Source organism: Octopus bimaculoides, chromosome 1 (genome assembly GCF_046866305.1).
Source record: "Octopus bimaculoides isolate indiv1 chromosome 1, ASM4686630v1, whole genome shotgun sequence".
NCBI classification, from domain to species: domain Eukaryota; kingdom Metazoa; phylum Mollusca; class Cephalopoda; order Octopoda; family Octopodidae; genus Octopus; species Octopus bimaculoides.
The window spans coordinates 98,732,127-98,749,642 of record NC_142928.1 but is presented as its reverse complement, the minus strand read 5'-3'; the positions used below and the strand labels follow the sequence as shown (position 1 = coordinate 98,749,642).

Sequence of the window (17,516 nt, the reverse complement as noted above, 5' to 3'; positions counted from 1 at the left end):
CCACACATAACATGTTACAGTATCTAATATCAGTTATTATTTATGAGACTTCCTTGCATGTATAGGCCAATAAGCTGACTGTCAATTTCAGATTGAGCCATCATCATGTGACTGTTTTCTTGGTGACTGTTTTTACATATATATATATACATGTGTATCTGGGCCGACGACCATCCCAGTGGACGCCTGCTCCTGGCCAGTTCCAAGCAATTGATCTTTTCGCGGGCGCCTGCCAACGCGCTATGGGCCGGTTTAACTTTTCCAGGCGTCCCTCTCGACTCAACATCTCCCCAGCCGAACTCTCGGCCCTTCGATCCCTCCGACGCCGCACGGACATCATCATAAAACCGGCTGATAAGGATGGAGCCGTGGCGGTATGGCGCGCGGACCTCTACAAGGCCGAAGCTCTCCGTCAACTTCGAGATACCTCATTCTACCGCCCTCTGCCCTCCGACCCCACGCCCAGCTACCAACAGACTGTGTCCTCCACTATCCATGACCTCATCCTCTTCTCCCGTCTCCCCGCCACCGCCTCCAACCTTATTGTTCGCACCCCACGCACCCCCACCATTTACTTCCTCCCCAAGATCCATAAACCGAACAACCCTGGCCGCCCCATCGTCTCCGCCTGCAACTGCCCCACCGAGCTTATCTCAAAATACCTAGACCGTGTCCTGGCCCCCCCTAGTGGCTTCTCTCCCTTCCCACATTCATGACACTAACCACGCGCTTCATCTATTCAACTCTTCCTCTTTCCCTCCCAGCCCTTCTAAGCTTCTCTTCACTCTAGACATCCAGAGCCTCTATTCCCAATTCCTCCGTCTATGCAGACTTTGTAGCGACAGCCATGACTTTGAGACTCAGTCTCAACTCATGGCTCACCACTTTAGCCTGCGTGGATATCCACCCACCACCATCCACACCGCCCTTGCCAGAGCACGTTGTAGACCGTGCATCTGCTCTCTCCCCCCGAACCCACCCTGCCGTTTCTCGCCTCCCTTTTCCCCTCACCTACCATCCCACCACCCTACCCCTCCAACGCTCCATTCTCCGAGCTTTTCGGCGCCTCCAGTCCGACCCCTCCACCTCCCACATCTTCCCTAATCGACCACTCCCCTCCTTCAAACAAGCCCACAACCTACGGGACCTCTTGGTCCACAGCTTCTTCCCCAACCCAACCTCCCAACCTGGCTCGTTCCCCTGCTCCCGCCCACGCTGCCGCACTTGCCCTTACCTCTCCAACACCACCCTCCTCACCAGCACCCATCACCGACCCTATCGCATCACTGACTCCTTCACCTGCACTTCTACCAACATCATCTATTGCCTCTCCTGCTCTCTCTGCCATTCTCTGTACATCGGACAAACGGGGTGCCGCCTGGCCGACCGATTCGCGGAACACCTCCGAGACATCAACGTTGGCAATGACACCCCGGTGTCACGCCACTTCCTTTCTGCCGGCCACTCCTTGCAGCACCTGTCCGTGTTTGGATTGTCCATGCACAGGGGCCATCCGGACTCCCGTTTGCGCCGTGAACAGGGATTAATCTTCTCTCCACATGGGCTCAACTCCCCTCCCCTCCCCCACCCTCCCTCCTACCACCCATCTCTCCCCCTTCCCCACCTCCCCTCCTGCTCCGACTCCTACTTCTTAGTACGTCTCTTCACCTCTCTTCACTCCTACTTCTCTTCCTACTTCTCTTCATTCCTACTTCACTTCACTCCTACTTCTCTTCCCACTTCTCTTCCTACTTCTCTTCACTCCTACTTCTCTTCACTCCCACTTCTCTTCACCCCTACTCTTTCTCTCCACTCTCTTACTCTCTCTCACTCTTCTCTCGTACTCCCCCTCTCTCACTCTTACTCTCACCCTTACTCTCTCACTCTCTTCTCTCTTTCCCTCTCTCTCACTCTTACTCTCTACACTCTTACTCTCTCACCCTTACTCTCTCACTCTCTTCTCTCTTTCCCTCTCTCTCACTCCCCCCCCATACCCACCTTCCCTCTCTCTCACATCCACCTTCCCTCTCTTATACCCACCCTCTCTCCTCTCTTTCTCTCCCCTCCCCTCCCCACCTTCCCCCTCTCTTACATCCACCTTCCCCTTCCCCCTCTCTTACATCCACCTTCCCCTTCCCCCTTCATCTTCAACACCTCTTCATAAGCTCATCCCACCACACCCCAACACACCTCTACTCTACCTTCCCACTCCACCCCATCCAATTCCTTACACCCACCCCTACCACATACCCCTACCTCTACCCCACCCTCAGCCTAACCCACACTCCACCCATGCCTTCCCCACCTCCCAACACCCTTACATCACATCACATCACACCAATACCCTCGAATCACACCACGCACACACTACAACTGACCAACTCCTTTCTCCCTTCCCCATTTTCACACTACATACGTCAAGATCACCAGCATTCTATCTCCCACACACAGCCCCTCGTTCTTCGATCACCGTTTGTTATCTCCCCCTTTTCTTAGCTCTCCTGAAAAAAGAATTTCTAACTTCCAGTCAGCCATTGTTATGATCAGCCATTATTATGATTGACCGTTGACTGAACACTATTCAATTTTTTTTTTCTCTGTGTTTTTCTCCTTGTCTCCGTATTCTTTCTGTTGAAGAGCGTAGCTCGAAACGTCAAAGACTTTCCGTATTCCCGAGCATCATACTAATACATCCTTTTGTTATTTACACCACCTGTCCTCGTCTGTTGTTTTTTCGTACATTCTCCTATATATATATATATATATAGGTAGATATATATGTATCTATATATATGTATATATATATATATGGATGGATATATATTAAGTGTGTATATACATATATGTATATGTATCTGGATATATATATATATATATATATATATATATATATATATATATATATATATATATATATATATATATGCATATGTACGGCAAATAAGAAAATGGAAAGATTACAAAAACGACATCGATTTCTTCCAATGTATTAGAATGTATTAGATGAATACATATACATCTATTAACCATGTCTTACATACACATGTACTAATATTACAGAAAAAACCAAAAGATAAGATTGACAATAGGTGCTAGTACCTTACGGCTGTTTCTGCCAAGAGGCAATGAAATCCTCCATGCCATCTCCGTCTCTTCAGTGTTCTCTAGGGATGGGCTGTACCAGTGGAGCGCTAAGAGCACCATCCGAGCGTGATTGTTGCCAGAGCAGGTGTCTGGCTTCCGTACCCATGGCACATAAATAGCACCTGACACTTGTGCCGGTGGCATATGAGAAGACATTCGAGCGAGGTCGTTGCCAGTGCTGGTAGACTGGCTTCTGTGCAGGTGGCACGTAAAATACACACTTTTGAGCATAGCCGTTGTAAGTAGCACCTGACTGGCCTTCGTGCCAGTGGCACATAAAAGCACCCACTACACGCTCGGAGTGGTTGGCGTTAGGAAGGGCATCCAGCTGTAGAAACTTTGCCAAATCAAATTGGAGCCTGGTGTGGCCATCTGGTTTGCCAGTCCTCAGTCAAATCGTCCAACCCATGCTAGCATGGAAAGCGGACGCTAAACGATGATGATGATGATGATATATATATACAATTGCAGCGTGGAAGGTGTTTATAAGCCATTTAAAATAACACACAAAATCCGTTAGATTCACTTCAACATTTAAATTTAATTTGTCAAAATATTTGAAGTGAATCTAACGGATTTTGTGTGTTATTTTAAATGGCTTATAAACACCTTCCACGCTGCATTTGTTTTCGTTCCAGCACACGATCTCAGATCAGGTCACTTGCTATGCAAGTGCATCTCCGTAATATATATATATATATATATATATATATATATATATATATATAATAGGCATACGAGTGGCTGTGTGGTAAGTAGCTTGCTTACCAGCGACATGGCTCCAGGTTCAGTCCCACTACGTGGCACCTTTGACAAGTGTCTTCTACTATAGCCCCGGGCCGACCAAAGACCTGTGAGTGGATTTGGTAAACGGAAACTGAAAGAAGCCCGTCATATATATGTATATATGTGTGTGTGTGTGTGTTTTCCCCCCACCATCGCTTGACAACCAATGTTGGTGTGTTTACGTCCCCGTTAACCTAGTGGTTCAGAAAAAGAGATCAATACAATAAGTACTAGGCTTACAAAGAGTAAGTCCTGGAGTCGATTTGCTCGACTAAAGGCGGTGCTCCAGCATGGCCTCAGTCAAATGACTGAAACAAGTAAAAAGAATATATATATGTATATATATATATACATATATACATATACATATATATATGTCCGAAAAAAAGTTTGTTTTCCGTGCTTTATTTATGTTCTGTTTTTCATTTTGTCCACATTTTTTTGTGACGTCCTGTATCCAGAATATGCATCTATATATACATGTAGATGTAGGTATGTAGATAATGTACGTATATAAACATATACTCACATAGTATTTGTATTATTATATACATATATATATATATATATATATATATATATATATATATATATATATATATATATATGGGAGAATATACAAAAAATAACAACAGACGAGGACAGGTGGTGTAAATAACAAAAGTATATATTAGTATGACGCTCGGGAATACGGAAAGTCTTTGACGTTTCGAGCTACGCTCTTCAACAGAAAGAATACGGAGACAAGGAGAAAAACACGGAGAAAAAAAATTGAATAGTGTTCAGTCAACGGTCAATCATATATATATATATATATATATAAACATATTTATATATATAGGCGCTGGAGTGGCTGTGTGGTAAGTAGATTGCTTACCAACCACATGGTTTCAGGTTCATTCCCACTGCATAGCACCTTGGGCAAGTGTCTTCTACTACAGCCTCGGGTCGACCAAAGCCTTGTGAGTGGATTTGGTAGATGGAAACTGAAAGAAGCCCATCGTATATATGTATATGTATACATATATAAGACAGGTTGCCCCTGGGAGCTCCTCTATGCTGATGACCTTGCCCTAATTGCGGAGTCACTATCAGAACTAGAGGAGAAGTTTCAGGTGTGGAAGCAAGGTCTAGAATTGAAGGGCCTTAGAGTCAACCTAGCTAAAACCAAAATCCTAATAAGTAGGAAGGTAGATAAAACACAAACCCCTTCAGGTAGATGGCCCTGCTCAGTATGTAGAAAAGGAGTAGGTAGTAACTCTATAAGATGTACCCGGTGCAAGCTATGGACACATAAGAGGTGCAGCAACATCAAAGGCAGGTTAACTAGCAAGTTAGTTTTTGTTTGTGGCAGATGTTCAGGTGCAATAAAGACTGTAAACAAACAGGAAACAACTTCTATCTCATTCCAGGGTGAAAAACTAGAGGTAGTCGATAGCTTCCGCTATCTGGGCGACCAAGTTAGTAGTGGGGGTGGGTGCGCTGAAAGTGTAGCTGCTAGAATAAGAATAGCCTGGGCAAAGTTTAGAGAGCTCTTACCCCTGCTGGCGACAAAGGGACTCTCACTCAGAGTAAAAGGCAGACTGTATGACGCATGCGTACGAACAGCCATGCTACATGGCAGTGAAACATGGGCTGTAACTGCTGAGGACATACGTAAGCTCGCAAGGAATGAAGCCAGTATGCTCCGTTGAATGTGTAATGTCAATGTGAATACTCGTCAGAGTGTAAGTATCTTGAGAGAAAAGCTGAACATTAGAAGCATCAGTTGTGGTGTGCAAGAGAGACAATTGCGCTGGTATGGACATGTGGTGAGAATGGATGAGGATAGCTGCGTGAAAAAGTGCCACACCCTAACAGTTGAGGGAACCCGTGGAAGAGGTAGGCCCAGGAAGACCTGGGCTGAGGTGGTGAGGCAAGACCTTCATACATTGGGCCTCACCGAGGCGATGACTACTGACCGAGACCTTTGGAAATGTGCTGTGCGTGAGAAGACCCGGCAAGCCAAGTAAGATCGTTGCCAGTGCCCCTGGACTGGTTCTTGTGCGGGTGACACATGAGATGCACCATTTTGAGCGTGGCCGTTGCCAGTACCGCCTGACTGGCTCCCGTAGGATTTCCGAGCGAGATCGTTGCCAGTGCCCCTGGACTGGCATGTGCGGTTGGCACATAAAAGACACCATTTCGAGCGTGGCCGTTTTCGTGCGGGTGACACGTAAAAGCACCCACTACACTCTCGGAGTGGTTGGCATTAGGAAGGGCATCCAGCTGTAGAAACTCTGCCAAATTAGATTGGAGCCTGGTGTTGCCATCCGGTTTCACCAGTCCTCAGTCAAATCGTCCAACCCATGCTAGCATGGAAGGCGGACGTTAAACGATGATGATGATGATGATGATATATATATATATATATATATATATATATATATGTATGTGTGTGTCTGTGTTTGTCCCCCCAACATTGCTTGACAACCGATGGTGGTGTGTTTACGTCCCCGTAACTTAGCGGTTCGGCAAATGAGACCGATAGAATAAGTACTAGGCGCAGTCAAATAACTGAAACAAGTAAAAAGAGAAAAAAAAAGACTATATATATATATATATGTATATATATATATATATATATATATATATATACACACACACACACATGTATGTGACACCACACAGGTACTTTTATGTGGCGCCACATAGGCGCTTTTACACGGTATTGCAATGTGCGCCTTACACCACCAGCAGATAATTTTTAACACTCTTGTTGCTGGGTACGTGACTTGTTGAGTTTGGCCAGGCACCATGTATCTCAGTCCTTTGTCATCTCGCCAGAAAGGTTCTGTTTCTTGAGGTCATTCTTCAAATATTTCATATATAGATAAAGACACACACGCACACACACTTTGAGATAGAGCTTTGTAGATAAGAACAAAAGACTAATAAGAGTCAAAGAGAGAATGGAGTTTATGATAAGCTAATTTTGATAGTAATAACTATTTGATAACATTAATAGCATTTGTGATAAATAGCTTCCTTTCTAGATAAGTGTCAGTATGACAGTTTACTAACAAAAGGAAAAGTACTAAATGCAAAAGTAGAGTGGAGGTGATTATTGGAGGATTAAGATTACATTTACTGTTACTACTTGGAAAGCTTTTTTCAATGTTGCTGTTATGTAAGTGATATGTATCTATAGCATAATAATATATGTGAACATGGAACAAAAGTATGTATTGAAATAAAATAAAAAAGTGTATATGAAAAAGAATGTACCTTTCATCTTTAACTTGTGTCAGTCACTGGACTGCACTCCCGAAGGGTTTAGTCAAACAAATAAAGCCCAGTACTTTACAATATTGTGAAAGTTCTGAGAGAAAGCTTCAAAGCGGATGTCATATATCTTGACCTCAGTAAAATTTTGACAGAGTTGCTGAAGAACTTTCCAACATTAGAGTCCATGGAAAGCTATCACCATGGATTAAATATTTCTTAATAAGCAAAACTCACCATGTTGTAATTGATGCCATTTATTAAAGGCCAACAAAAGTCATAAGTGGTGTCCCTTGAGGTACTGTATTGGGTCCACTTCTGTTTATTACTTAAATGACATTGCAAATGTCACAAAAAAAAAGCTCAAGAAAGTCATCAATGGTATATGTGACTGAATAGGGTTCCAATCTGATCTATACACAGTAATTCAATGGGGGAAAAGAAAGACAAAAAAAACATACTGCTTAAGTTTGAGTTCATCCTTTTTGAATAGAAAAGATATATTTAATCACCCATACTCTCTTCCTCATAACATCAGATAATATTAGTTTCAAATTTTGGCACAAAGCAAGTAATTTCAGGCAAGTCAATTACATCGCCCCCAATGCTCAGTTGGTACTTATTTTATAGACCCAAAAAAGGATGAAGGGCAAAGCTGACGCCAGTTGCATTTGAACTCAGAATGTAAGGACAGATAAAATGCCACTAGGCATTTTGCCCAACATGCAAATTATTTTGCCAGCTAACCACCTTATAGCATCAAATAACATTAACAACCTAAGCTGGAGTGCACACATCAACAATGAAGTTGATATGGCCTGCAGAATGTGCTCATAGATCCTTAGGAGTTTCTAGTCCCTGATGCCATCATTCTTCTCTTCTCTACATTTACTCAATCACACCTTGAATACTGCTGTCCACTGTTATCACACTTCACAAAGCAAAACATTATGAGAATTGAAGTACTCCAAAAATCAATTATGAAAAAATACAAATGGTATAACAGTTCTTACTTATTGGGATTGCCTCAAAAAGTTGAAGCTCTAATCCTCTTCAATGCCACCATGTGAATCATTTTATTTGTATAATGTAGAAAATATTCCACAAACATTGTTTAAATAATGCCAATATCAAATTCACAAATATCCCAAAGCTGGGCTCTTGTACCATATATTCATTTCAAAAAAATCTAGCCCATACCACATTGATACAACATTTTTACCTCAACCAGTTCCTCCTTTATTTAACATTATCCTCCAAGGAAATGAAGTTACCTTAACATCTGAATGGTACCTAAACAAATTCCTCCAAGAAATACCATACTCTCTCTCTCTCTCTTTCACTTTCTGAAAGAAATTTGCTTCGAGATAGAGGGAAATGGATTCCACCAAGTCTAAAAACACTCAAGACATGCCATATGTCATACCAGCACCCCTACAATTTTATTAGGAGTTAAGGCCAAGGCAAGGGGTGTGTGCATGTGTGTGTGTATGTATATATACACACACACACACACACACACACACACACACACACATTCACATACATATGTTACTGCTTTATTTGATTCAGTTACCAGACTGCAACCATGTTGGGACATCGCCTTCAAGGGATTTAATCAAACAAATTGACCTCAGTACTTATTTTTTTAGTCTGGTACTTATTCTATCAGTTTCTTTTGCCGAACCACTAATTTACGGGGATGTAGACAAACCAACACTGGTTGTCAAGCAGTGGAGGAGGACACACACATATAAGTAATATAGGGAGTATCTCTTATTTTAAATGTCAGACTGCAGTCATGCTGAAGCACCACTTTGAGGAACTTTTAGTCGACTGGATTGAACCCAATACTTTTTTTTTTCTTGTTAAGCCTGGTACTTATTCTATCGGTCTCTTTTTGCCGAACCGTTAAGTTACGTTGACATAATACACCAACTCTCTTCCCCAATAGCGCCTATCCTGTGATTGTCTCCACAAGAGAGCAAAAAAAAAATTTAAACTGCAATTTCGCTATATGAAGGCATTGCAAGGTGTAAACAGGTCTAGGACATTTACCACCCATGGACAATAACCCTCCAAGGACAATTACCCCTGAGAACAGATGATTTAAAACTTCTTAATAAATTGGAGAGCGGGTAATTAACCAGGGAGGTGGTTGTCTTAGAGGGGTAGTTGTCGTGGGGGGGGGGAATTGTTATATGGAGGTGGGTAGTTGTCTTGATACGGGTATAAACAGTCCCGCTCATTTCCAACCAACTAAACAAAACAACTAATAAGTGCTTACTCAATCACAACTCGAAGCATGCATTCATACATACACACATATCTACGTGCCCACGCGATTGAGTGTTTCTCCGGTAGTGGTGGTGGTGGCAACGAAGTGCTAAAGAAATTAGTTCACTTCTAATTAAGTCACATACGAATTTGGTATTTAAAAATACATTTAAAAAAAAAAAGAAAAAAAATACGAAAGAGACAGCGACAGAAGGTTGTCTTCAATAGGCTTCGTGACTGAAAAACAACGAAAACACTGAAATAAAAAGAAAATAAATAAACAAAACTAACAACAAAAACAATAAGACGAGAGAGAGAGACAGACAGACAGAGAAGTGAGAGGAACTGAGGAATTATAGAAGGAATCTAAACGGGGGAAGGTATGAGGTTTATGGTTTTGCCAGGAGTATCATGTGATGTTAGTGAAGAGAAGTAAAGCGTCTCCATCTGAGAATCGAAACTAGATGATACAGTTGTGATCTAAGAGAAAAATAAAATTTATTATAGGGAACATTAAATATTTGGTTTGACAGGAAAGAGAAACTGGTGTGTGTGTGTGTGTGTGCAGATGTGAGAAAGAGAAAGCTGATGTTTATGCACGAGTCTACGTGTGGAGGAAATGGACGTGAAAAAGAGTGTATATGTGACCTAGTGTTTTCAGAAAGTGAGTGTGATGTGATAGTAAGAGCGTGTGTGTGTGTGTGTGTGTGGATACACAGATGCTTGAAAAATATGTATAAGAGATTTAATTCGCATGATCGAGAGAAAGAAAGAAATTAGTGTGAGAGTCTGTGATAAGTGTGAAAGGAGAAAGTATTGTGTATGTATGTAGTGATGAAAGAAAATATGGATTCGTTAAAGCATGAATTATACGAGAGAGAGACTTGGGGGGGGGTTCTGTGCCTGGAGTGGGGGCGACTAAGGGCAAGAAAAGCTAAATACAACCTTTAACAAACAACAGCAGCAGTAGTATTAGTATTAGATCAACATAATATGCAATATGCGGAAGATTTTTAACAGATATAACGGAAAACATGAACACTTACAATCAGTTGAACGGTTGGAAATAGAAAAGAACAGTTATACGCACAGACATATATACAAATTTAATTGTGGCTCCATCTGCTGGAAACAGCAGCTATATCTCTCTCGAACACGCTGCACTGTTACCAAAGAAAAATATTAGATAATGCTTGTCTAAGAGAAAAAGGGGGTGCGGTCATAGCTGAAAAACGTTTTGACCAGAGAGGTCTGACGGCTTGATAAGGGCTGGCCTGGGGTTAAACAAGCAAAAATTACGTTACATATACGAGCTAAAGGAAACCTGTAAGTAGTTGCTCAATTTGTTAGAATGGTACATAAATATCCCTCAAAATCACCACCACCACTCCACTGACTTCAAAAAGGGGAAGGACACATTGAACACATTGATGATGTATTTCAAGTCGCCCCTAAGAGGACGAAGCGGTTCCCCACTCCCCACAACAAGTAGTTTTGCTGATAAAAGAGAAGTATTTTAAATGAAATGTTGCTGCTATTGATGATGACGACGACGACGACTGGGTTGGGGTCGGTGGGAGGGACTATGCTCCTTCGCAAGGTCTCCAAAACAGGACAAAACCTAGGCCGGTTGATGGCTGGCTAGATAAACATGTGCAGGGAGGGGATTCCAGATGTCAGACGTTCTGGAAAACATCTGACGAGGTGGTCAGTGCATGTTTGGAGAGGAGTATTGGGAAGAGGAGAGACACGTGAGAAAGGAGCACTTGAGAGGGGATGGCATGAGAACAGCCAGCTCCGAGGAGTAGAGAACTCTGGAGTAGAGATAGAGACAGGAGACAAACAAACACGTCTATCGACAAGATAGGTGTGCTGGTGAGGGATTATGCGAATTAGGCCTTTCTTTGGATGCCCTATGGCAGTGGTTCCCAAACTTTTTAGAGACGCGACCCACTATTTATGACACCAGTTTATGGCGACCCACTTAACTCTACTGGGTAAAAACATTAATGAAAGAAACAAATTTATTTCAGATTACATTTTCATTGAGGCCTGTGAGAAGGATGAGCCTGTTTCTTGCTACGCTCAACAATAGAATTTAAAAAGCCTACTGCTTGATAAAACAACCAGTCTGGTATTGAAAACATGAGTCTTGAACTATCTCGATAGACAGCAGTTAATCAAAGCTAATGCGTAATTTTATAACTTTTTGCGACCCACTAGGATTCCGTTCACGACCCATCAGTGGGTCGAGACTCATAGTTTGGAAACCACTGCCCTATGGGATGTCTGTGTGTGAAAGAACAGCGCAGGAAATGAATTATATATGATGGCTCAAGAAAAAAAAAAAAAAAAAGAACTAGCTTTGTGATTATTAAGTGATGACCCTATTGGGTGACTTCTTTGAGATTTCTGTTCATTGAGTTTGTGCAAGTGGATGATGCTTGGGGGTGGGAAGTGAAGATGAAATGAAAAGTGATTTCATCTGCGTAGGAGTGGGAGTTGTTGATGGTGACGGCAAGTAAGAAGGATAGTGTGGGGGAATAAAAGCAAACCCTGGAGCACATAAGATGGAGTGTGGATTACTTCAGCACACGCTGCCATAGTGCAACCTGACAAGAAATCATTGATACCAGAGATGAGAAATGGATGGAACCCATAGCAGAGCAGTTTTTGACACATGATTTGCATGCTAGACAGAGTCTAAAGCTTTGCTGATGTCGAGAGAAAAACTGTTACCACTAAATTTATTGAGAGCAACATCCCACTGGTAAATCTCCAGTAGATCTGGCTTTACTAAAGATGTACTGGTGGCCAAGAAGCAAGGAGAAAGATTCAAGGTGATAGAGAAGATTGTTGTCAATGGCTGTCTCCATCACCTTTAAGGAACTGGAAGAGGGTGGGATACGGTGGTCATTGGCAGGGTTGGAAGAGTTGCCCTTCTAAACAATGAGACACACTGCAGCATGCTCCCAAAGATCAAGGTATATATATCCAGAGAGAGAGAGGGGCACTGAAGTGTTAGGTAAGGATAAGGGCTAGCTTCGTTTGGCGTTGTTTGAAAGTAATGGGAAGTGACAACTGGAGATGCTTTCACACTTGGCGTATGTACATGTGCTTGATAGCAAACCTAGTAGAGTGAAAGAGGATGAATTTGGAGGAGATTTACTGAGTGTGTGTTGTGTGGATTGGAAACAGAATAGCAAATGTGGAGGCATTCTCTCTGGGTACACTGCTTACGCAACCATCATGGTTGAAGAGTAAACGAAAGGGAGATTCCGCAAATTTCAGAGATCCTTTTGGTAAAGGACCAAAAAGATTTGTTGCAGTCTATGTTGTGACAAAACGTGGGGGGGTGCAACGTACGGAATCATTTTTCGCAATTCGGATGGTAGTCTTGCAGGTGGTGTTGTCGCGATAAAGTAGTGATGGGACAACTCGATAGATGCAGAGGTGGTGATAGCTTGGAGATGAGAAAGAAATCTCCAAACTACGAGAACAAGTGTGTGAGTGCATGTCGATTGGATGTGAGTTGAATAGGAAACTAATTAATGTAGAAAATTGAAGATCGTGAAAGATTCGGATCAAAGTATAATTGTGAGAAATAGTGTGAAGAAGGACGATGACTTCAGCGATGGATGAATTAAGATATATATATCTGTAATACTTCGACCGTGCGAACCAAATGAGATGGCGACGACAATGGTAGACAGTACATTGGTGGTGAAGACGTCGGCGCTGGAACTGGCTGTAGCTGTATTCGGTATGTGTGTGGTCAACGACCAGACCTGTGAGAGATCTGAAATCGAAGACAATTGCCGTCGTTGGATCGGGCTTATTTATAGGCGAAAAAGGGCTCACCGGAAACCCAGTAAAACTCTCTCTCACGTGACTTTATCTAAAGCCACGATTGGATGTAATGCCCCCTTAGCAAGCGGAACATGGGGACAATTGCCGTGCAGAATAAGAACCAATCAGAATGGTGGACAGAAGGGTCCAAGGTAGGCGAAGGCTAGATGTTAGCAGCTTCGTTATCATTTGTGATTGAATTAGAAAGATCGTTGTGATGGTGTTGGGTAGAAGTGTATGGGAAGGAAACTTTAAGCCAGAGAAACTGGAAATCTTTGTTGCTGATATACAGGTAAGACAGGTGAGTGATGATGAAAGAGAAATCTATGCAGATACCATCTTTCAGAATGAAATTTGAACACGGACGAGATGGACTACGGATAAGGAGTAAGCGTGATTTGTGTGTTTAAGAGGAATAGGCGTTGTGCTTTGGGGTTGGGTCAGAATCCACAGATATTACAACAGACGATGATCATAATATCATGGTGTTGGTTTCTAACATGAGCACAAGACCATAAATTTATAGTAGTATTGTTGTGTATGGCCCAGGGGACACCGAAGTTTTTGAAAGGCCTATCCATTTTTTTCTAAGCCAGGTTTATTAACAAAATGGTTTTCCCAGTTTTGTCTCACAACAGACAGATATATACAAACACCAGAATAATTTATATGTAAGTGAATAGTTGTAGGTTTACACTATAAGGTTTCTTTTGAACACAGCTCACGTTCTCCCGGCACTACTTTCGTAAAGTTTCACGAGTCCATTGCAGATCCCTGGCGATTTGCAAGTTGAAAACCGATAACTTACAGATTTTGGCAGAAGATACAGTACACTGACTCTGGAAAAGCAGAGGAACATTTTTTTTTTTTTTACCAGAAAGGTAACAAAGAGAAAAAGAAGACAATATATGATACAAATAGAGCTCGGCCAGCGAGAAATAGCAGCGAAATTTCCTTCAAAATCACAATCTACTGTCACAAAAAAAAAGAAGAACAATTTAGATAATGTAGTTCTAAATACACTAAGTGTGAGAGAAAATAAAAAACGGTCACAACTGGAATGTTTGTTGATCATGCCAACATGAAGCGGGCTTACCTGAGGCCATACAAAAAATACACACGTGTAGGACAGATTAGTAGGAGGGTGGATAAATAAGACAGACAGACAGATCTTGAAGCGACTTGTTCAAAGGAAACACGCGAAGACTATTGATAATAAACTATTACTAAAGACTATAAGAAAAAAATCAAATCAATATGTAAAAATACGAATCCAGAAATTTTATGTTATGGCAATTTTAATGTTATAATAGAATTTTTTTTATTCTTTTACTGGACAACAGCCTTGCTGGGACACTCTCCAAGTGTATAGTCGATTATATAGAAATATAATCATTTTAACGATTGTTTTATCGATCTCAAAAGATTTTAAAGGCAAGACTGACTTGGGAGAGATCTAAACTCAAAACAAAGTGACGGAACCAAATACAACCACAAGCTGTTTTCTTTGTCGCTCCACCAATCCACTGGTTATATTGTGGTATTTTATAAATAGGTTCATTTTCGGATCTATAGTTGAAAGATGGTAAAAAAAAAATCAGAGTTAAGTTCGCATGTACTTATTTTGTTTTCTTCGTTGATTATAGAATTTTTATATTGTTCTAGCGTTTATACTCCTACAACTGTAGACGTTATCGTTGAACAACGGTTCAGTTCACCAATCCAGTGGGAATATAAGCGTACGAAGAAAAGAAAGAAAAAGGCAAGCAAAGCTCTCAGACACTATCTGAAAGTTAGTTTTGAGGAGGCCTGACTTGACATTTCTCACCAACCGAAGAAACTAAATATATCAGAGAACTTAATTAAAGGGTGGCTTGTAGCCTCATTCCCATTGAAATAGGCTGTCATGGTTCCACAGCAAGACTTAGTGTGCTATTTCTTGCAGAATATCGGTTTGGAATCCAAAACAATGAAGAAATCTTGTATGGAGATATTCACAGAAGATGAGCCCTAACAACTCAAGGCGATTGGCAAATCGACCTCAAACGGAACCCTTCCGTAGGCGAAGGTTAATCCAGTCCTTGCTGCCCACACAGGCGAAGCATACAGGTGAAACATTCGTGACTGAGATACTCGCTGAAGGATTCCCAACAATACAACCGCTTTAGCTTACTATCAAGAATTTAAAAAATAATAAAAGAAGCATACAACATCTTTAAGTAATTTACGCAGGTTCTGCTTGGGGCAAAGCATCTCTGGTGTTTTCTTCATATATATGAGAAAAGGAGCAATAGAGAAATTATTTAAATTATATAAACGAGTGGATAAGTAGTGAATGAATAGTCAAAACATTATCAGGAAAAAAGAAAACCATTAGAGTGACACAAAGGAGTGCATGTCTGTGTGTGCATGTATGTGCTGTGTAAGCGGGTTCTGAACTGTTTACTGACAAAAGAAATTTCAGCACTGAAATTTAGACAAAAACTTTAAAATGTAGAGCAATGAATAACAAACATCAGAACGACGCACAACATCGGTGAATGTCTCTTCCACTTTAAATAGCGACACTTTCCCAAATAAATAAATAAGAAATACATAAATACATTACATACATGTGTGTGTTTAGAGGGGAGAAATAAAAATGAAAGCCTTAAAAAATACAGAAGAATTCTATTTTCTTTTTCTTTCCTCTCCCACCATCGTCCAAATTGAACAAAAGAAAATTAATGGTGCAGTTGAAGTTGGCATTTAGCAATAATCTAAAGAGGAAGATATATCTGCAACGGTGGATCAATAAATTGCATTATTAGCACAACTAGAGACACAATGATGATGATGACGATCATAATAAACGAGATTAGGTCCCTTCTTTATCTTCTTCAATGCTAGGCGAGGCGATCCTACAGCAAAAGGAAACAGCCTGGTTAGAAATTTTAATTTTGTCTACATATGTTGTACTTTTGTACAACACACACAATATATATATATCAGAGCAATTAATGTTAAGTGAGTTTAAACTGGGGGCTGCTGCATGAAGAGTATGTGAATAACAAACGTTCAATTGAGAAGTCAAACCACTGTAAAATCTACTATAATAATATTCCTGTTTTTCTCCGTCACAACATATGGATTGATTTATTATTTACCATAAAGGTAAAAACAAAGAGAGGGATCGAATGAGATGACATGAATGAGAAAGGAAAGGGTCATAGATGAATAAGGAAGGAAGGGTGAAAAAAAAAATCAAACAGCGTTCCAAGTCTGAGTATGTGTGTGTATGTAAAAGGGTGGTGTTTGTGTGTGTGCAATAGAAGTGGGATGGTGAACATTCAACGCTGAAAAGAAAAATCAAACAGCGTTTCAACTCTGTGTGAGTATGTGTGCGTGTACAAGGGAAGTATGTGAGTATGTGTGCGTGTACAAAGGCAACCACTAGATAACATTGACAAGTGTCTTAATTTGATTTACCATCAATATTTATAGATAAAATACTACAATTAGCCGTCATTTTTAACGGCACGGAGCCAGCTAGTAAATAATAAAGAAAAAAAAGTTCACTACAACAGCGAAGTTCAAGCGTGAATCGCCTGACCTCCTGCAAATATTAGTAAAAACTTCTTCAAATTAGACTTCTACAGTCGCAAAATTTTAAAAAATAATAAAAAGTTGAATGGATATTGAACAATGGAGTTCAAAGAAACAATGCCAGAGAAAATGACGTGAAGATTCTAAGTCGAATACTTTTGACCAGAGATATGCTCAGAGTTGAACTGGGGCTTACTATTAACAATCATATGATATGGGAAATGTAGTGCGCTGTTTCAAATTCGATAATAAAGCATAATAGCGTTATATAAACCTCTGAATTATTCTTACAATAAATAAATAAATAAACACAGGATTCCAGTACTGAAGCCCTAGTGTTCGACTGGTACTTATTTTATCGTTACCCCACCCAACTCCGAAAGGATAAAAGACAAAGACGACTTCGACGGAATTTGAACGCAGAACGTAAAGAGCAGGAGAATGAAACGATATTATTCATGTATAGCTGAAGAATAAATTTATGAAAAGCATCACACACACACACACGCTACTGAGTTCAGTAGTTGTTTTTATTTAGCAGAAGACACCTTGAGATGTTTTACAGGAGAACGAAGAAATTAGAACTCGCCACGTTCGCGTTTCTTTACACC

General features: G+C 41.0%; 2 protein-coding genes across 11 annotated transcripts in view; both read right to left on the bottom strand.

Moving 5' to 3' along the window:
• Nucleotides 1-17,516, bottom strand: part of LOC106882607 (signal peptide peptidase-like) — a 350,046-nt gene that overhangs the window by 329,162 nt on the left and 3,368 nt on the right. The window lies entirely within an intron of this gene.
• Nucleotides 9,838-17,516, bottom strand: part of LOC106871545 (GTPase Era, mitochondrial) — a 176,403-nt gene continuing 168,724 nt past the window's right edge. The window contains exon 9 of the mRNA XM_052968513.2: nt 9,838-9,951. Within this exon, the coding sequence (XP_052824473.2) occupies nt 9,838-9,951 (114 nt within the window). The remainder of the gene's footprint in view (nt 9,952-17,516) is intronic.